At 40.0% G+C, this 21,910-nt stretch overlaps 1 protein-coding gene across 1 annotated transcript; it reads right to left on the bottom strand.

Moving 5' to 3' along the window:
• Window positions 1-5,238: 5,238 nt before the first annotated feature.
• LOC135500838 (uncharacterized) lies at window positions 5,239-7,688 on the bottom strand. Its single transcript, XM_064792503.1, has 2 exons — window positions 5,544-7,688; window positions 5,239-5,268 (listed from the first exon to the last, which is right to left on the bottom strand). Exons 1-2 carry the CDS (start codon window positions 7,686-7,688, stop codon window positions 5,239-5,241), a joined length of 2,175 nt encoding a protein of 724 aa, XP_064648573.1.
• Between the last annotated feature and the right edge of the window lie 14,222 nt (window positions 7,689-21,910).

Raw genomic sequence — 21,910 nt, 5'->3', positions numbered from 1 at the left:
AGTAATGAAAAAGAGCCACCGTGACTATAACCCTCAACTTCGTGTGGTAAAAGACTGATGCCAAACATGCTGGGAGTCGGCCATAGATCCTTACATCACGATACGACCGATAGTTGCCCCTCTGCTAGTTCGGCAATTCGGTAGAAAGTTAAGATATGACATATTTGAAAGCAGTGTTCGAGTTTTAAAGGATGAATATGTTCAAATTCTTAAGTTAATACATTACATGTGGGAAATGGAAGGCCCTGACATCTTGCTGTGCATCCTGATTTTATCAACCCTTTATCAATGTATAATGCCGATTTGGGATACCAAGTATGATAAAGAAGTTGCGCTCCACTCCGCATCCGATCCCGACAGGCATGTCATTAAAGCAGAATCTACGAAAACTGCGCGTTAACCCGTAGATCTCACTTAGTTGGAGATATTGCCCGTTCATACGTCCACTCGGACTTCATCTTCGAGGTTAAATTACAGTTATATCTAGTAGTATTCAGTTTTAAATTCATAGCGTTATTCCATCAGCATTTTTACAGTGATGTTTTTAATCGTAGCTTGGTTCAGTGCGAAAGATGGATACCACGAAGTGTCTATCCAAGTTGCAGTCCACGATTTGAAAGACGACTTTCTCATATATATACGCCTGAGGCACAGGTCTCAAATAGTATTGGTACACGTATCACTGTGAAATGTTCATCAGTTCATTTGAATTGAAGTTATCATCAGACGCTTTTGTAATTCACCCTCAAAGTTGAAGTGTAGGTGAACGATTTATTCTTTATTCTTCAGTTGACTGTACGCCATGCATTCGAACGAGAATTGCGTTTCTGATTCAACAGCGACATTGGTACAAACGTTGCATTGTCTTATTTCTAGTTCGATTACACTGTGTCGTGCGAGTTCTACATTGGTCGACACGATCCATCGCCTTGTCGAGAATATTCCTCAACTCTAATTGTACTTTTGATGGTTTTAAAAATTCGAAGTTCACGCGTAGTGTTGATACTTTCTTTCCATTGTGAGTATTTCTTCATTAAGGCATCGCATCGGCCAAATGTACCAGTCATATACATGTACACGCTCGCCGAAGAAAATTCTACCATGATTGGCGCTCAAACGAGTCATTCATACAAGCTGTCTTAATTATAAGCGCGCAGCAGAGAAGCCGAATACTTTTCTGAGAAGCGCTACTATATTATTGTTAAAGTTTACGTATCCAATGTAAACAATAACTCATCTCATTTCCATGAATTTGATTCAGTTGACGCAAAAAATGGCCGCTAAAAGAGTAAAACGCAAGAATGAATGGATTCATCAGTTGTTCTGAGCTCAGAGAGAGAACATTTATGAATATTCACACTGTTTTTCAACCTAACTTCAATTTTAGGGGGGTTTTGGGGTCCCCCCTCCCCCGACATATGTGTTTTGTTTTTTGAAACTTCAGTAATATATCCAAAAGACATTTAGAATTGATATAATTCCGAATTAATCGAACAAAAACCGGGCAGGCGCTTCGAGAATGTTTTTTTTGTAGATTTCAATGAACCTTTTGAACGAATTTCAAATTGGTCGTTGTGGGATATTGAGAAATGGGTGTTTTTCAGATATTCTGTTTTTTCCTAAAGAATAATCAAACTTCGCTAGCGGGCTTTTTATGCTCCCAGATATGAAGATGGTTCTATGTTCCTACGATTCTCTGGTAATCAGTCTGGTGTTCCTCTACTAGTTCCAAAGTCTCTTCACCTGCAAAAACCAATTCCAACCAAATATGTATGCATTTACCATTCGGCAACATGTTAGTGGGGCGCTGTTCACCGCATGTCTACATAATATGTAGACATGCATATTGGATTTTGGAGATAGACCAGTCTTGCGTATGGCACGCCAAAGCGGAATTATTTCAACCCTGAAAAAATATTAGCAACTACAAATTTCTTGGCAACAGAGAAGAAATACTATTTAAACTTTCAAAAATATACCCGACAATCGTTTTAAAAAGATAAAAATTTTTAGACTCATGTCAACATTTTGAAAAAACAAGCCAACAATTTTTTTTTCGTGATACTTCGAAAAATTCGTTTACATTTTTTTCTTCTCTTAAAAATATTTTCCACGCAATTTAAAAAAAAATCTTGACAAAATTTTACTGCAACATTTATTTTCGTTCAAGATTTTTTCTTGGCAACATTTTTTTCGTTCAACATTTTTTCCGTTCAACAACGAGCGCCACCTATGAACTGCTAATAGAACTCGCGCGCAGGGACGAGGTAAAGCTGGGGTACTTCATACTCATAGCAGGTCGGGAATTCTGATCGTTCGTTCGTTCGTATGTTGTTGTTGCCATCTCAAAACAAGCGCCTTTTATCATACTTCTCACATAGGATCAGATGATTAAGTTCGCGTGTTGGTTGGTGGTGATTGGTGTGCAGCTAGGATTGTGGTCAGCACCACGTGCGTAAGATATTCGTGCAAAGAAGCATGCCAGAAGTACCCCGTAGCTAAACCTCGTCTCGAGGGGATATAGTTCAATAAGTTGTTCACAGGTGGCGCTCGTTGTTGGACGAAAAAATTGTTGACGAAAAAAAATTATGCAAGAAAAAAATCTTGAACGAAAATAAATGTTGCCGTAAAATTTTGTCAACATTTAAAAAAAAATGTTGCGGGAAAATATTTTCAAGAGAAGAAAAAAACTTAAATATTTTTTTCACGAAATAAAGAATTTTTAAAGTTTTTTTATGAAGAAAAAAAGTTTAACCCCAAAATATTTTTTTCTAACGAATTTTTCTAAATGTCAAAAAAAAATGTTGGCTTGTTTTCTCAAAATGTTGGATCTTTTTTTTAAATGATGCTTATATTTTGTACAGGGTTGAAATAATTCCGCTAATGTTGGCTTGTTTTCTGAAAATGTTGGATCGTTTTTAAAATGTTGCTAATATTTTGTACAGGGTTGAAATAATTCCGCTTTGGCGTGCCATACTTGCGCTAACAGTTTTTCTCAAATCAAAGGTGAAAATAAGTGGTGCTATCTATATTTTTTTAGTGGAACTAGATTCAGTGTAGACCATTATTGCACAAAGAGATTTCACACTCGGGATTCCTGCTAACTCAAAAATTTATAAAAATGGAGTTAGACCACTATTGCACTGAGCAGCTCATATATTCTATAATATATGCTATGTTCGGATACGACATGGAAGAACCTTCAAATTTCATCCAATTTTACAAAAACTAAAACTTTCCAGACATATCCCAATGACATTTTCGGTAGCTAATCCCATTCATAATGACATCTGGCAAACTTTTCTTCAAAATTTTTATAAAATGCTGACTTTGCAGCAAGTTTTAACCAACTGTCCTCATGTGAAACTGGTAAAGCACGCTCCTGTACATTGTTATGTGTATTGTAGTACAATGCATGAAGAGAGATGAAATTTGAAGGGTCCTCCATGTCGTATCCTAACATAATATATATTTTCTGTAGATGATATCTATAGAGTATCTGTTGACATACAGTGAACAGTGGGTGGGGGAAAGCTCTGACCCTAGCAAGGGGGCCAACTCTAACCCCTTGAATTCGTTGCCCAGGTGCCACAATAATGCAATTGTATCAAGGAAGCCACCAGTACCTACCACCTCTTGCCTCCCCGAATGGCTGGTAGGGGTTCTTTTTTTGGGGGGGGGCACTCTCTGAAGTACAGCGGTTACTTTGTTAACATTGTTAAGGATTGAGAGAGTCGGAAGTTTACGATACATTAACGTTTATTCCGCGACGACGGGGTCAACAAGGACAACGCAACAAGTGAACTAAAATATACAAAGAAACATACATAAGCTTTGCATCAGGGAGTATAAGATACCTACGGTTAAAACGGCAATAAATGACAAATTGGGCAATAAATGACAAATTTAAAGATACGAAAATTACCTACCGAATTTGCCCGCACCAGTGCAACGTGGGAACACCCGGAGTGAAAGACCAAAAATGCCAACTAACATGTCGGGGAGGCGTTGCCGAATTTATAGTCGGCCCAGAAAATGATGTAACAACCGTGTCAACCCTAGTCCCCATTGATCAAGAACTTCATACCGTGGCCACGGACTAAATAATCAGGAGATCAATAGAGGCCAAGGTTGACACAGAATCTAGGCCTAGAAATTTGGAGGAAAAGAAATTTAAATATTACTTAATGAATTCTGAACACATCGGCCCCCCTGATGCTCGGCGTTAAGACGACATCAGCACAAATAAGACATAAACACACGAATAACAAGTAACGGGAATACAAATATAATGTAGATCTAAACATAGATATAATATAGGCCTAGTCCAAGGCCTTACGAGGCCGCAAAGTAAAGAAATGGGAGTGTAACTCTTTGTAATACTCCATAGCGAATCAAAGACTAAATTAGTCGGTTTCAAATTAATTAACAGTTACACAACGTTTCAAAGGTCATGTCCGACACAAACGCCACATGTTCAACGAAGTATATTGTTATCTTTACTTAGGAAGCATTATACTCATCATTTATTTACTTTCTTCAATTAGACAAACCTGTGATACAGGACGTGTGTAAACAGAGTTTCTAGCCTTCACTTTCACAACACGCACGCGCCCGTCATTTCCTGGCAGTACTTCCACAACACGTGCAAGAGGCCACTGACACCGAGGAGCATTAGAATCGATAAGAAGCACAACGTCATCTGGTTTCAGATTTTTGACCTCTTCATTCCATTTAACCCTTTTGGATAAGGTGGGGACGTATTCCCTCCTCCACCTTCGCCAAAAGTGGTCGGTCAATACCTGAGACTGTTTCCACCGCTTTCTACTGGAAATATCAGTGTCAGTAGTTGAAACTGGCAAAGACATTGGATGTTCGTTGTGCAGCAAAAAATGATTTGGTGTCAGTGGTTCAACATCTGTACACGTGCTGTCAGTACTTACATAGGTCAGTGGTCTGCTGTTCACTACGTGTTCTATTTCACACAACACAGTTTGCAATGTGTCTTCATGTACGACATTATTACCAAGTACGGCACGCAAGGAAACCTTTACTGATTTTACTAGGGATTCCCAGGCTCCTCCCATATGAGGACCCTTTGGAGGGGAGAAATGCCATTGTACTGATTTCTGATTCAATGTGGCGTGTAGTTTATCACTAGCATTCCACTCACGTAAGGCGATTTTTAGTTCCTTTTGAGCGCCAATGAAATTGGTCCCATTGTCACAATACAAGTCACTAGGACACCCGCGTCGAGCTATAAAACGCCTGAGAGCAAGAATGAAAGAATCAGTTTCCAATGATGCAACTAGTTCCAAATGAACAGCACGGACTGTTAAGCAAGTAAACAAACAGCCCCATCTCTTTTCACGAGATTTGTACCTCTTTTTTACCATCATTGGACCCCAGAAATCTAATCCAGTGTTGTTAAACACCGGCATGGAATGTGACAGTCGAGCTTCTGGGAGATCAGACATGAGTGGAATGCTTGGTTGCACACGTTGCCTGTGACACTTGAGACACCGAAATATCACTGACCTTACTATCTGCCTGATGGCTGGTATCCAAAATCCACGTCTCAGCGATGAAACAACATGTTCAACCCCACTATGAAGTAAATTCCGATGCACATCTTGTACAATCAATTCAGTCACAACGTGTTTCTTTGGTAAGAGTAACTGGTGTCTGGCAGCATAGGGCATCCTTGCACTGTCAACACGACCACCAACACGAAGCAAATGTCCATTTAAACCCGGTTTCAATTTGTACAGCGGGCTACCACGTGGTAAAGTTTTACCTTCAGACAACAAGCGAATTTCTTCACCAAACATTTCATGTTGGGCGACCTTGACCAAGTATAATGTTGCTTTATTCAATTCAGCAATTGAGAGCCTGCCAACCTCACGATTTTTATTACGCACGTTGTGAATAAATCGAAAGCACCATGCAACAACACATTTCAAGGGCACGAGACTGGAAAACTTTGAAATGTCCACAACTGAATGTTGTAGACCTACTGTAGAAATTACTGCAGTGTGTTTCACCTCATTGACAACTTCACTAGACTCCAAATCTAATTCCCTATTCAACACACTTTGTGAGGGCCAACCATTTTCATTGACACAGTGTAGAAATTCTGGCCCTTCAAGCCAACGGTGACCAGGTCGAATTTCATTGGCCAACAATCCGCGTGAACAATCATCTGCAGGGTTCAATTGACTAGGCACGTGTCGCCACTGAAATGGATTTGTTTCTTGTCTGATTTCAGCTATGCGGTTTGCCACAAATGTTTTGAACCTTTTTGAGTCATTTCTGATACAATGTAGAACAATACTGGAATCAGACCAGAGATAAACAGCAGTCAGCTGAACATCTATCTCTTCACGAATTGTACGAAACAAGCGTACCGCAAGTACAGCAGCCTGCAACTCCAGGCGAGGTAAAGTTAACCTATTCTTCCGCACAGGGGCGACACGTGTCTTAGCCATAATAATAGTACAGTGAACCAATCCCTGGGATGAAATAAGCTGCAGATACGCAACAGCACCAAAGGCTTGTTCAGAGGCATCACAGAACACATGAAGATTGAATATCATTGGTATCAAACCATTTGGCCAAAAACATCGCCTCAAACTGAAAAGACGCAAATCTTCAAGCTCTGACAACCATGTTTCCCACTTCAAATACTCATCGAGGGGAATGGGATCATCCCAATTGAGACCCTTCTCCCATAGACTCTGTAAAAGAATCTTTGCTCTCACAATGAAAGGGGCTAGAAAACCTAATGGGTCAAATACTGTACTGACTATACTCAGTAGGATACGCTTAGTCAGGGTTTCCACAGTTGGTAAGCTCACAGTGTCAAATATGAAAATATCATGCGTCAAATCACAGGCGATTCCTAGAGTTCGAGTAATCACACTACCATCTAAATCTAATTTCAAATGGGTTTTGATACCATCTACACTTGCTACAGCCTCTAACAACTCTGGGCAATTGGAGGCCCATTTGGTAAGTTTGAAGCCACCCCTGCTATTCAAGTCGATCAATTCCAACGCTAGTGATGTAGCTTCCAGAGGGGTACCATCAAACCCTCTAAGCATATCATCAACGTAGTATTGTCTGAGAATTGTTTCCCTAGCTAAACGACTGTACTCTAAGTTGTCAATAGCTACACGTTTCAGAGCATAACTAGCACAACATGGAGAGCACTTTGCTCCAAATATATGGACGCACATTTGGTATTCAGAAGGTGGGTCTGGCGATTCTAAATGGTCTTTCCAGAGGAAGCGAAGAGAATCCTGATCAGATGTAGGCACACGCACATTATGAAACATGCCTTCGATATCGGCGGCCATGGCTATTACACCCTTACGAAACCGCATCAAAACTCCCGCTAAATTGTTAGTCAAATCTGGCCCCGATATCAACTTAGAATTCAGACTATGTCCACTGTACTTAGCGGCAGCATCAAACACTACACGTAGTTTTTTGGGTTTTTTTGGATTTACAACCCCATGGTGCGGTAGGTAATACGTCTGATCAGATTTCAATTCAGCTTCCTCAGGTGACAAACGACGTGCATGCCCCTTTGCAATGTAGCCATTCATTTCAGTTTCATATCTACTTCTCATGTCAGGATTTTTATTCAACTTTTTGCACAAAGACTCAAACCTACTTTCAGCCATAGTTCTATTGTTCACCAATTCAACTGGAGATTGTGCCCACAACATGCTAACTTGGTAATGGCCTTCAGGTAACATGCAAACAGAGTCATTCAACAATTTTATGGCCTGCTGATCTTCAATAGAAACTGATGATGCATGCGCATAAGAACAACCAAAACTTTCTGTTGACCAAAATTGTTTGACCTGAGATTCTAGTTTGTCGTCAGGTAGACCTACATACCCACACTTAACATGCTCCGAAACTAACGTGTTAGATTTCAGATCCGAATTCTCTCCCCCCAACAATGTCCATCCAAGCGGACCACGCACGGCCATTGGCAAGTTGTCAGGGCCCAGTCTAGTTTCTAATTGCTCAAATGCCCGTTTGACACCGACACCAACCAGAATCATAATTTGCGAAGAATCTACATTAACCAGATCTAAATCTCTGGTATGAGGCCAACTCTTTTTCCCGCTTGAAATCTTTTGTGACGGGAAATTGAACGGAGTTTTGAATGTCCAGGCGTCCCTCACTTTCAAAGGGGCCATGGACTGAGTTTTAGGATCACTAAGCCAGAATGTGACCTTAGAAGAATTTTCCGGCTGTTCATTATTCCTTACATTACCAAGCACTAAAGTAGTGCTCTGACCACTTAGGCCTATATCATTGGCAAATGATTCTTGTATTAAAGTTGCCTGGCTACCAGAATCCAAAAGAGCGAACGTATCTATCACACGACCATTTGGTGTATGTATTCTGACGGGTAAAGTTTGAAGATGGACCGTATCATTCTGCACCGCAACACCAACCTTGAAATTGACACTCGCAGTAGAACTATTGTCATGCTGGTTCACTAGCGCTTGGTGTAATAGTGAAGAATGACGACGGCCACAGTTATTGACTGTACACCTGTACTTAGAATTACATTCAGAGGCCTTACAACGTTTCCGGCAACACAGAAAACATCTGCCCTGGGATTTTACCCATTCTACCCTTTGTGCAGGGGTTTTTTCTTTGAATACACTACAGGATGACAAGAAATGTGGGCCAGAACAAAAGTAACACTCTTTTGGAGTGGCAGCACTAGTTGTTGACAAAGTTGACTGTTTGACTGGTGTATAAGGCCTAGATTTATTATTTTGCTTACTTTGGGAGCCCGTGTCAAATTTCAACCCACCAAATCTCAGGGCTTGCTCTTTCTTGGACAACCAGGAATTGAATAATTGAACCGTTGGGTTACTACCGTTTTTTACAATGTAGGCGCCCCAGGATTCTCTCATATAGATCGGCAATTTGGCCACAAGATCTGATAACAGACCCATTGCATGCAAATCAGCTGAATAACCCATAGTTGTGAAAATTTGGACCATCTGTGCAACCTTCGTGGCGAAATTACCAATCTCGGAGAGTTGTTTAACTTGCGGCCATTCCCTAATTTTCCTTAGGAAAGACTCTACAACCAATGCAGGGCTACCATACCTAGTTTGTAATTATTTCATAGCCTTGGCGTAATTAGCACCATCTAACAATAAGCCATAAATTTGGCTTTTAGGTCCATCTCCCAAAAAGGTTTTCAGGTACCCAAGTTTCTGTGACGGAGACAAGCATGAATTTTCTTCAATGAGATTTCGGAAGTTCAAAGACCATTCCGGCCATTGCGCCGGATCACCATGAAATATGTCCACTTGAAATTTGGGAAGACCCTGGAACCCAATGGGCGAAAAACCTACAGCATTGTTTGCATTGACTGGAATTGGAGTTAATGGAGTTGATGTAGCCAACGGACAACGACGGTCTTCAGGAAGATTGTCAATCCACGTTCGATTAGCTGCATTTTCGACTGGACCTGAAACACCTTTGTGTTCCGCTAATGTTTCGAATTGAGTTTTCAGGTTATCTAATTCCTGAACAGTTTTTTCTAGCTCGCCTTCGAGGACCTTAACCTTGCTTCGATTAATACTGTTTTCCAAGTATTTTATTTCATTTTCGACGCGAGATAACTCGTGCTCAGCCGTTTCAAGTTCATCAACAACTTTCTCTCGATAGCTAGCCGATTTAGGCCGTCTCGGCGGCATTGTGGACGGCGTAAACCTATCCGGAGGTTTGCTAACTCTGCCTACCTTGGTGATGTACATTTAGCTAGTCCGTTCGGTCCACTCATGGCGACGACGGGTACACAGGTTACGAAGCGTAGGACTAATATGTTTACGTGAGCAGCATTCACGGGAACTCTGGTCTGCGTGGAGCCGGTCTGGGTTTCTGCGGATTCGTTCACGTTGTTAAGGATTGAGAGAGTCGGAAGTTTACGATACATTAACGTTTATTCCGCGACGACGTGGTCAACAAGGACAACGCAACAAGTGAACTAAAATATACAAAGAAACATACATAAGCTTTGCATCAGGGAGTATAAGATACATACGGTTAAAACGGCAATAAATGACAAATTGGGCAATAAATGACAAATTTAAAGATACGAAAATTACCTACCGAATTTGCCCGCACCAGTGCAACGTGGGAACACCCGGAGTGAAAGACCAAAAATGCCAACTAACATGTCGGGGAGGCGTTGCCGAATTTATAGTCGGCCCAGAAAATGATGTAACAACCGTGTCAACCCTAGTCCCCATTGATCAAGAACTTCATACCGTGGCCACGGACTTAATAATCAGGAGATCAATAGAGGCCAAGGTTGACACAGAATCTAGGCCTAGAAATTTGGAGGAAAAGAAATTTAAATATTACTTAATGAATTCTGAACAAACATGGTTCAAGTTAGTCCTGCCTCGGGGTCTTACAAACACCAAGACCGCTCACGAGAATGTAGCCTACCAGCCCTATGCTAAGCCTGTGAAGAAGTTTAAAATGTCGTGTATAAAAACGGATGTCCCCGGAACAAATTTTAGGTTATTTGTGTGCCTTAATTTCTAACTATAAAGCTAGTGACTGTAATAGCCTCTACAGAACCATGATATACTACATAATCAAAATCAAACGGTCATAGTTGGCAACAAGTTTAAGACTAACGGAATTCTGAAATCAAAGAAGGCAGTACAGGCCTGTCTGTCACCCAGGCAACAGCACAGAGAAAGAAAGAAAACCTGCCCGATGACGGAGAACACCGCATAACCAGCGCTTAACCGGGTGCGCACGCAACAACATCGAATAAGGTCTATGCTGCCAAATAGGTTACCAATATGAAAACTAAAATATAAGATACCTGCTTTTTCCAAAGCTGATGTCCTGTTTTCCAATCCCGGCAATTCCAGACCTTGGAAGCAATATCGTTGTAAATATAACAGGTTCTGACTTGATCATGGCCTTCATGGCCGTTTTGGTAGGTGGTGAAAAAAGCAGCGCACCACTGAATATTCAAGCAGGCCACGCTACAGCAAAGAATTGACTGGACTCGTAAGATTGCCAAAGTTAAATTATTATCGGTTCCACTATGCATTGAAATGAAATGGAATGAGGAAAACACTATACTTGCTGAAGCTATGTCCATGTTGTCAGGATGTGCAATAATCTCTATTCGACATATTAAATTGTATTTACACGGTCTACGAACTCATCCAATGTAATTCTCAATTGGACAACCTGCTTTCTCGAGATATTGATGGTGTCATCGCAAATTTCCTAGTCAAAACATTCCGTAGCAAAGCTGTAATGAGAATGGCCCGGTGGTTATATGGAATCTATGTATAGATTATGTTTAGGTTTGTAAAAAAACAACCTATACCCTGGATCCAATAAACAGATAGATTCTATATAACTTCAATAACGTTTTAAAGCATCATTAAAAACCTACATATATGACTCATTGTCATTCAATTTAGAAATTATTAAATTCTAAATAAAAATTTTATGACGAGTTGTATTTACACTGGTTTCCTAGAGAGAGGTCAAGGGGTTTCTCTATAGATTTCATTTAGAGAAAAACTTGCATGCTACATTTTCTTTACATTCACAAATACACGTTATGGTTAAAACGAAATTATTAGCCTCAGCTACATTCTACATGTAGTTGTTTAGTTCCTTCACAATACACAGTTAATGTATTTGTATAGAATCATGTCACTTCGACAAAGGATTTCATTCACTTACAATGTTGATGTGTTTAAGGTCATTGGTGTGCCAGAAGCAACCAATTTCGTATCCATACAGTAAGCATGGTAATAGAGTCATCATGGCACCAGTTGCTATGATATAATTTGCCTTTGCCTACGAATTGTGCCGGTAGAAAAAAAGCACCCAATCACAGCGTCACTCCGTAATGCGAATTTCGCACGAGCAACGCAATGCCCTTCCCACACCAAATCATTATCGAAGCAACTGATGCATCATAATCATAATAAAGACACAAAAACACTTCAACAGCATGTTTAACAGCATAACTTTGATGTAACTTAAAGAATCAAAAAGTTAGGTTTTTCTAAGATTTCAATAAGACCTGTCTTAATTGTATCGCCAATCTGAACAAAAACTATACAAGGTGTGTAGAGTAGAGTAATTGGAACAGCCACTCTTCCAATAGGAGTGTACTGCTTTTGTTACGGTTTAGTATTTGAGGTTAATACTTATAACACCAGCATCAACTATGAGTATTTCCACATTTTTCAATGTCTGCATACAAAAGAGAGCGCAAGGGATCTTTCAAATTGAGAAACAAAGAAAAACGCGCCAATACATGTATATCTGATGAAATGATACACCGGCAATTGACCGACATAAGCACGGGTAGCTCCTGAACAAAGTTTTTGATGATACCGCCCAATCAGATTAAGGGACCAAATGTTGGCTTGATTAATTCATGCTAACGAATCAGCTTGACATGGTGACCCCTGGTGTCTGAGCCACAGGTCCTTCTCACTGAACTAAGGTTGAGTAATGTAAAGTTTGGACTTGATTTCTCTAATTCATATAGGTTGCGTGAAGAGGTTATGAAAAACAAAATTATGTCAACCGCTTCATCAGCAATTTTTATTACGGGCAATGTGTTCTAAATTATGCCATTGAAATCATTTCTACACGCTAATAATGATTATGCCCAAAGAGTTGGTTTAGGAGAAGTCTGGAAATGTATCGCCGGTTTGTCCTTTGGATAGCAATAAAATTGTTAAACATGGTTGTGCCTACACCACAGAGTAACCCGCTGTTTTTCTTTATCGAAATTTTGTGCATATTACAAAATTTGCCGTTTGCCTTGCACGGGCTTATATCTCAAATGCATTTCTGTACAAAATCACACACGCTGAGACTGCAGTATAAAGTGGTGACCTTCAACATTCGTCGGCCTAATGCGGGCATAATAACTGAAGCCAAGGACGTTTTATCGACTGAACATGTGATCCTCAATTTATCAAAGGTTAAAAGTACACAATTTATTTACCATGCAAAAAAATAATTATGCATATCCCGCATCGTTTTGTCAACATTTCGCCAAAAGTTCATCAATTTTTAAATCAACCGATGACGTATTCGTCAAATAAAAGCCGTTGTGCAAGTTGCCTGACGATCTCACTCATTATAGATACTGAAACGAAGGTATAGTTTATAGAATTGAAAACCGGCACTAGTTTCGACGGAATTTTAGCAACACCAAAGTATTGGTATATCAACATTGACCCTTAGTCTCGCTGAAAGGGTGGATGTCGTCCTGGGTGCCGACAAATGGTACCCAGGTTCGAGATCGACTGGAAAATAAGCACCCTGGGTGCCTTTACACTAGACAGATAGCACCCAGCTTCTTTTTGCCTGGCTTACGGATCTTAGGGACGAGGACGTTTCTTGCAATTTCGTTTTATCTCGCGCCGTGGTACTTGCGGCATTAGCAGTGCTCGAAATAAAAAGAACAGATAAACAGAAAAAAACGCGTTTAGGCCTATAGGTCTTTGAAAGCACATTTCGGATGATTTATTCAGAAAAGATATGTAGGAGGGATATATTCAGAGAATGAAAAATTGTGTGATGACAAAATGAATGGATTTGCTGCGTATTTTTATTTTTATTTTTATTATGGTTATCGTGACACGTGACCTCCGTGAGCGTGGAGCCAACCTCGATTGTAGGTATAGAAAAAGTGTAGAAGAAGCTGGGTGCTGTTTGTCTAGTGTAATGGCACCCAGAGTGCTTATTGTCCAGTCGATCTCGAACCTGGGTACCATTTATCGGCACCCAGGACGACATCCAGCCTTTCAGCCTTAGTGTCAGATCCAGTTCCAAAGCACAGTTAGCCTCTTTCCTGGTTCAGGGGCTCTGCTGTTGTGGTTTTGTTATCCGGACAAACGGCCGACTTGATTTTGAAACATCAGAGCAGCATCAGAGCACCGCTACAATAGAGGCGCTGATCAGGATACAGTTGAATTACGAAACGGGCCAAATTCATAAATGGCGTTTAGCTTAAAACAGCGGTTAATTACTGGATAGATAGATTCAGGTCCTTCATGTAAATCTTCACAGAATATGAATAGGCCCTGAAACTGATTAGGGAGAAGTTACACACGTTTAACCCTTAAACGCCCTTTTTGAATTTGTCCCGATTTTAGTCGCTTCTAGAGATCTGGTGTTCCTTGTTCTGCTGCGACACACCAAATACATGAACTGGTGGTACCGTGATGGCATGATTACTGTTTCTGTGAGTAGACAACCTGTGAATTAAGAAAATCTGTGAATTAAAACAACCTGTGAATTACGAAAACAGCAAGGTAAGTCACCTCTATGATCTGTCGTCCCTTGTTGCGTCTGCTGGATCCTTCGACACACACAACAAGATTCATGTACTGGTTAGAATAATACAGTGTTTTATCAATTTCAAAACAACCTATGTCAATGATTGTATAGGAATGATTAGTTTAAAGAGAGCAAAGAATGAGCTTATGATTTTTACATCGATTGCTTTGAAAAGGCGACCGATTTCGTGAAATCGATTCTTAACCCGTACGCACCGTGTTCACATTTGTCAATGTTTGTGATGCAGATCATGTTAACTTAATGCAAACGAGTGCTTTTTGTCTCTCCGATATGTGATCATGATTGCATGCGCCAAATATCGCTTGTTTACAACGGTCTCCGCAGGTAATTGCTACGGGAATCGGTTACCGCTGCTCTCCTAGGCCAAATCTATTTGATATATGTATAATATTTTTCTTATTCACTTTTGTAAACATTTGCGTCAGTACTTCATTGCAGTTGTAAATACATTATGATAATATAAATGACAGAGCTATTTCAGTATTTAATGCACATGTGCTGACGGAATCATGTATGATTCAATATCAAGTAGCACTGTTCTGGGAAAATTTCATTGCAAACGCTGATGAATATATTTCAAATATTGAATCAAGAGTAGATTCTTAAGCTTTCTCTCCCACTCCGCTTGCACACGTTTATAACCAGAGTCTTTCAATTAAAACTCACCTTATTTAAGTTGTGATTGCTTGGTCCTATCGTTTGGCATCCCGTTCGTCCTAGGTTTATTACATCGTGCTTATACTGGCATGATTGGTGCCTTCAACTTCCGAAATCAGGTTTAATTACAAATAAACAAATAAGTAGTGGTATCTTGCGGAGAGATTACTGGCGTCTAATAATCATCATCATTAAGAGCCCCTCTAAGACCCACACGGATCAATTTGATAGCTGTCACCCAGCTCTCAGACAATAATTCCAAAAATGTATTTTAAAGAGCTAGTTAGAATTTCGACTGCATGATGGAAGGCACCTCTGAAATCTATAGTCTTTTTGACTGATGATTCTAAGGCTTGAACACGTGATGGAAACATTGATCATGCGTGCACACTCTGTGGGCCAGGTTAGATTACATAATGTAACACTGATCGAGACTTTCATTTTTTTCATACTTTGCTGCAAATCTGCAACAGAGAGCTAAAAATGATTATCACCCACTGGGTTACACAATACTCTGGCGCAGCGGTAGAAGTGTGATGAGAAGGCCTACTCTCTCGCTTGAAATGGCCACCATTTAATCCGAATGTGTATCCGCGTTACTATTGGACACGTTAGACTTTTTATGGTTTTCACTATTACAAAAAATCTAATAAATCAGTTGTTATGCTTGGTGGTAATTGGTTTTAATGTTCTGGTATTATTTGGTTGGTGTTAAAGTGCAAGAACAGTCTTTAGATCTTGATATAGCACTACAGTTATTTGACGCTATGGTAGGTACTATACTGACCTTTGGTAGCGAGATTTGGGGCGGCTTTGAGAACCTCAATGTGATAGAAAGATTGCACCTGTTATTCTGTAAATATATACTAAAGTTAAAGCGCTCAACACCAAACGCTATGGTATATGGAGAATTAGGTAGATTTCCATTGTATATCAATGTTAAAGCCAAGATAGTAAAATTCTGGGGGAAACTGGTCCTACAGGAACAAACTATAGCCGGAAAAATGTATAAAATTGCATACTATAGACACCAAAACGGTCAAAATATCAAATGGGTCGCGTTTGTCAAAAATATTTTGGAACTTTGTGGGCTCGGGGACATCTGGCTGACATAGATGTTCCCCAACGTTAATTATCTCGGTGAAATTGTTAGAAGACGACTGCAGGACCAGTATCTCCAAGAATGGCGCAATACAAAATGTTTGATCTACAGAGAAATCAAGTTTGCTTGGGGTTTTGAGAATTATTTGCTTTGTCTATCTCAAGCCCAACGTATATTACTCTGTAAATTTAGATGTACCAACCATAAACTCCCTATAGAATTAGGCCGATATGATAATACCCCCCGACTAGAACGTACATGTAATAAATGTAACCTCGGAGTAGTTGGAGATGAATTTCACCACGCCCTCGTATGCCCCTTCTTTTCAAACATTCGAGTAAATTACATTCCAGCCGACTTTCACAGATATCCCGATTTATTTAAATATGTAAAACTTTTGAACTCGCCAAACAATACATTAATAAAACTAACTAAATTTTTGTCAAAGTCTCTCCAACTACTCTTATCATATTGTAAGCAAATTCGTATTCTTTTGTTGATGTTAAAAAACCTTCGCATGTATATTCGTATATTAGCATATTTCGTATATTCGGTAGTTTTGTGCTCTACGCAATGTAATTTTGTTGAGCAATAAACCTTATTCTATTCTATTCTATTCGATGTGGTGCTTTGTCATGGGTTCGTATAATTTGATTGGTGCTGCTTATCGCTGCCCTCCCCACACCAACAGCTTGGTATTCGGTCCAATCAGGATGACTATTGCTCACCCCAACCATTGCCTATCCTTCTCATGCTATAGCCAAGCCAAACCATGACCCTTCCTTCTCATATGCTATAGATAACCCCAACAGTGACCATTGATATTGGTGCTATTGCTAAAAATACCCATCCTTTTCATGTTATAGCTAACCCCATGACCCTTCTTTCTCATATGTTATAGCTTACCCAACTATGACATTTGATTTTACTTGCTATTGCTAACCATTACCCATCCTTTTCATGCTATAGCCAACCCAAACTCAATTGGTCATTCTTTGAAAAGCGCCTCCAAAACACATTTCGAAATTGGTGTCATTTGCAATTGAGAGAAGAGCCTGACGAATCACGCATGCACATTCTCAAAGGGCCGCCACCCACGCATAAAATTCCGAATGTAATATTGGGCAAGCTCAAAAAGTGTCCAGCATAAGTTGACGGATGGAAGGACAACCGCGATATCTCAGCTGACCATTTGGTCAACTGAGCTAAAAAGTCGTCAGCTGGGACAGCCGATTTCAGTTCACTGCCCAAGACAATTCCCAGGCTTCGATTTCAGACCAGCAAAAATCTATTTTTCTTCTCGATTACTTGATATTGACAGAAAAGTGTTCCTACAGACAGTTTTAAAAGTACTGTAGAATTATAGAATAGTTATGGCTGGGGTAAGCAATGAAATGAAAAAGAAGGGTCATGGTTGGGATTAGCAATGATAACATGAAAACAAAGCCTCATGGTTAGGGTTAGTTATAGCATGAAGGGGAAGTGTCACGGTTCGGGTTAGTTATAGCATCAAAATTGAGGGTCACTAGTTGGGGTTAGCTGTAGCATGAAAAGGATGGGTATGGTTGGGGTTGGCCAAATACCTGAAATGATAAAAGCTTATGTACCACCATACATGAATGCTGTAGGACAACACATTTTATCAAACAGTTCACATTCACCCTACCCGACCCCCCCCCCCAAAAAAAATTAAAAAATTCAGAGTTCAATCCATGCTGTATACTGCGTACGCATCCACATTAGCCACCTGGCCTGCAAAATTAGGTCTAGGCCCAGGCGAGTACAATACATCGAAGGTAAACAATAACTTGGGACCATTTCATTGAATTAACTGTCGACTGACTTTCGCAAGTAGTCTATTACGAGCGCATGCGGTTCGAACCCAGAGCTTCGGCTCCAAAGTATGGTTTCACTGCAAACTGAGTTGATGCCGAACTCTGTAGGCCTACATGCAGTGGACAGTGACATCCCTGTAATTCTAGAGCGTTAGATTCAATAAAAAAGGCGTTCGACGCTCACCGTTCCTCAATTGACGGTACCGTCTCATCCGTCTTCGCCGTTGACATTCTTCATGCGCACCCCTGATGTCATCCTCGTTACGAATCCAGTGGCGGAATGTATTAACTCGAATGTTACGAAACCTGGCAAAGTCAGCGGGAGTACGCCCTTGGCCGTCTCCTTCAAGATGAGCCAGTCAGTACTCGTCCATAGACCGGATCTTTTGCTCCAACGAATAGGCCTGGAGTCGGCGCCTTGGAGGCGCAGGATCCACATCCATCGCCATGCACGTACATGTGCAGTGCTAGGCGACGAATAAAAAGAAATATAGAATCTCGCCTTGCATTTTGAATTTTAGTCTTCAAATTGTTGAACGCAACTTTCGGAAGCTCAGTCAGTGCCATGAATGCAACAAAGTTCTGTGTAAGGCCACTCGATGCGATGTCGTAATCATCGTTTATGGGAAACGCCGTGGAAAGAATACCCTGTGCTAGAGAAAGCCCCATTTAACCATGCGTTCATGTAAAACTATTGACAATGGCTATTCCATTGAAATCACTTTGACCCGGGCACAGGTCTATAAAATTTAGAAAATTTCGAACGGGTTGAGGCCGAGGTAAGTGGGATTTTCCCGTATGATTATATAAAATTATTTTGCTTATTTGTTTTGGTTCAATTATACACGTACAAAATGTATATATTCAAATTACATTTTCAGCGTCATTTGTTTCGGGTTTTTTATGACCTGACTCATGTCCCCGCTCCGTCACCAAAGTAGGTCTTCTCGTGTTCGCAAAATGTCTTTATATGCGTCTTTCTGGTACAGTAGTTCAAAATTTCAGGAGTTGTCAGAAATGACGTTAGAAGTTAAAGACCGTCTGTTGCCAAATTTTTGTGACGATATAATGGCGGCCATCTTGGATTTAAAAATGGCCCCCCAAAATTACACTTTTTTGCCTATATCTCGAATTCTGCTGCAGTAAGGCACCTAAATCCAACGCCAACCACCGGCTTTTTGGTCTGACCAATCGAATGGAACAATCGAAATCGAGGCCAGATGTTCGCCACATTAGGTTTCAAGATGGCTGCCGAAAAGACCCAGTTTGGTCTGTTTCTCGAGTATTACAGCAAATAATTGATGAATTTCAATGTCTATACCCAGCTTTCTGAACTCAATCAATCAAATGCCACCATTAAAACTCCGGCGGTCATCTTGGGTTTCGAAATGGCCGCTAAAATGACACTAATTTGCTTACATCTCGAAAAAAAACGTTTCAAACTATATCGCAAGTATTGTAATATTTGAAGGATGGATTTCAACGCCTATACCCAGCTTTCTGAACCCGTCCAATTGATGTCACCATTTAAATTTCGGCGGCCATCTTGGGTTTTGAATTGGCCTCTAAAATGACATTATTTTCTCCATATCTCGAAAATATGTTTCAAGTTATATCTCGAGTATTGTAAAGGCTACCCCCACTAAGTCACCCGAGGATCTTTTATTTGGCATAACTTACTGTAGTCATGGGAATTCTACTTTCACCAAGTCACAAGACAGTGACTTGTCGGAAATTGTACAAGAGGACATACAGCTATACTTCACCAAGGGCAAAGACATTCTAATGGGCGACTTTAACACGAGGACAGGAGTCAAGCCCGACTTTATTTCAAATGATGATACTTCCTTCATTCCAGTTTCTGCTTCCTATGTTTCGGATCAATCTCTTCCAATAGTTGATTCGTAAAGGAATAACTGTGATAAAGTTGTTGATCCAACTGTTCAGCTTGACAAATTTTTTTATCTCTGACTTTGACAAGGAAGAATATGCAAGCAGAAACCTCCGAATAACGCATTCTTTCAATTTCAATTCCAAACATCATGTATCCTGTGAATAGAGCGGTAGGTAATAAAAGACTAGTGGTCGAACTCGTTCCACCAATTCTCTCTTACTTACCAGGTCGAGGGCAGCTAGAATATCATTTGAAAGACGGTCACCCACTTTAAAAGAACGTCTTTCAAACGAGATAATCAAGCTTATCGCATGTGTAAATTCATCTACAAGACAAAGTGGAGTATGAAAAGTCATATGATCCAAGATATCAATGAATTTCTTCATGCAATGCCATCTTATGTCTATTGAAAAGTGGAATGCTTCGATGTCTAGTCTTGCTTGGATGTATAGATTTAAACCAGATTCTATTTTGGGGATGTTTCACAGTATTACCATTCTGAGAAACGATAACGGTCTGAAAACTTGTAGATCCCCTCGGAGCTGTGCAATATCTGTATTCTCACCTTCTTGTTCCCGTCATTATACAGACGAAATAACATAACCAATGATATGAACGAAATGTTCTTTAACAGATAACATGGAATGTTTGAAGCCAGCCAGGCTCTTGGTTGATGGTCTGAATAAGGTTGATACAATACATGCACATTTAAATTCAGATACGTGCACATGTAGATGTGTAGTCACTAAACGAGTTATTGGCATTGACTGAGATAAACGCTGACAGTTGCCAGTTATAAGAGCTGTTTTGATGCGACACATTTATGATGTGCTAATCAGGATGTTCATGGCCAATAAATTCTCCCAAGCATCTTTGTGCATCGAAAAATATTGGACAAAAACAATCTGATTATTCAACTGATCCATTTTGCCACCCGCATAGATTGCAGCATTGAAAGGAACTCTTTGAAAATATGATGCACATGTTGACGTACAAAACTATATTGTTTGCATTAAACGTTGTGGGGGAGCTAAGTGATATGCGATTTATGGGATAAAAGTAAAAGTGAGAACTTGCAAACTGTCCTCGAAATTGCTCAGATTTAAGATTAAGAACTAATTTCTATCTTCCGCTCTTACCGAGCCGATCAAACTCCCTATTATTTTTTATTTCAAGTGCTTTGCTTCAGGTTTTTCTTCTTAATCAGCAAATGGGTTTTTCAATTTGTTCACGCAGAATGAGTTTCTTTTCCTCACACAATAAACACTTTTGCGGTCAACGGATTACTATTAGGATATTTTGGCCAGGCGATTAATCTTTCATTTGCACCAACAATCAGCATATGATGTGAAACAAACTTAGCATCCAAGGTCATCAATAACGTCAGCCGAACATCCACATCAGATTTTTCAAGGCATGCCTCCAAAGTTAACATAAAAAGATATATAGCAAGTCTAGGTTGAAATTTATAGGTCTCCTTTGGGTGATGAAAGGAGTCGCTTACAATTTTCGACCGATGAACCTCTAAGACGAAGTTATATGATCCGAGCAAATACGCAATTGCGGAGTCTCCTACTTTTCTGAACAAATCATCACGAAAGATAATCGACGTGGACGTATTATGCTCGTACGGTTTTTCTAAGATGGTGATGGATTGTGTTCTGGCTGATGATTTATAGACATAACCATTTAAATCACATTTGATATCTTCTGGCATGATGTTATCAATATAATGTGATTTAAGTATGTCTGCTTCAGACATAAGAGAGTAGCGAATCCCTTTCAGGCTTTTAACATACTGAAGTTTAAGAACGAACCCTACGTTTACTATTTTATACCAATCTAACCAAGACATAGATAGGGTTTTCTCCCTGTTCTTGTGCATCAGAAATTTGCATCGAAAGGTCAACTCCAAGAAAACATTCTCACCGCATGAAACCATTTTGAAATATTTGAACGTCGAATTTCTTGGACCGAGGCTTTTCTTAAGTTCATCATATGGTA

The sequence above is a fragment of the Lineus longissimus genome, chromosome 16, assembly GCF_910592395.1.
Source record: "Lineus longissimus chromosome 16, tnLinLong1.2, whole genome shotgun sequence".
Lineage (NCBI taxonomy): Eukaryota > Metazoa > Nemertea > Pilidiophora > Heteronemertea > Lineidae > Lineus > Lineus longissimus.
Note: the sequence above shows the minus strand (reverse complement) of the source record. Positions and strands in the feature narration are given on the sequence as shown.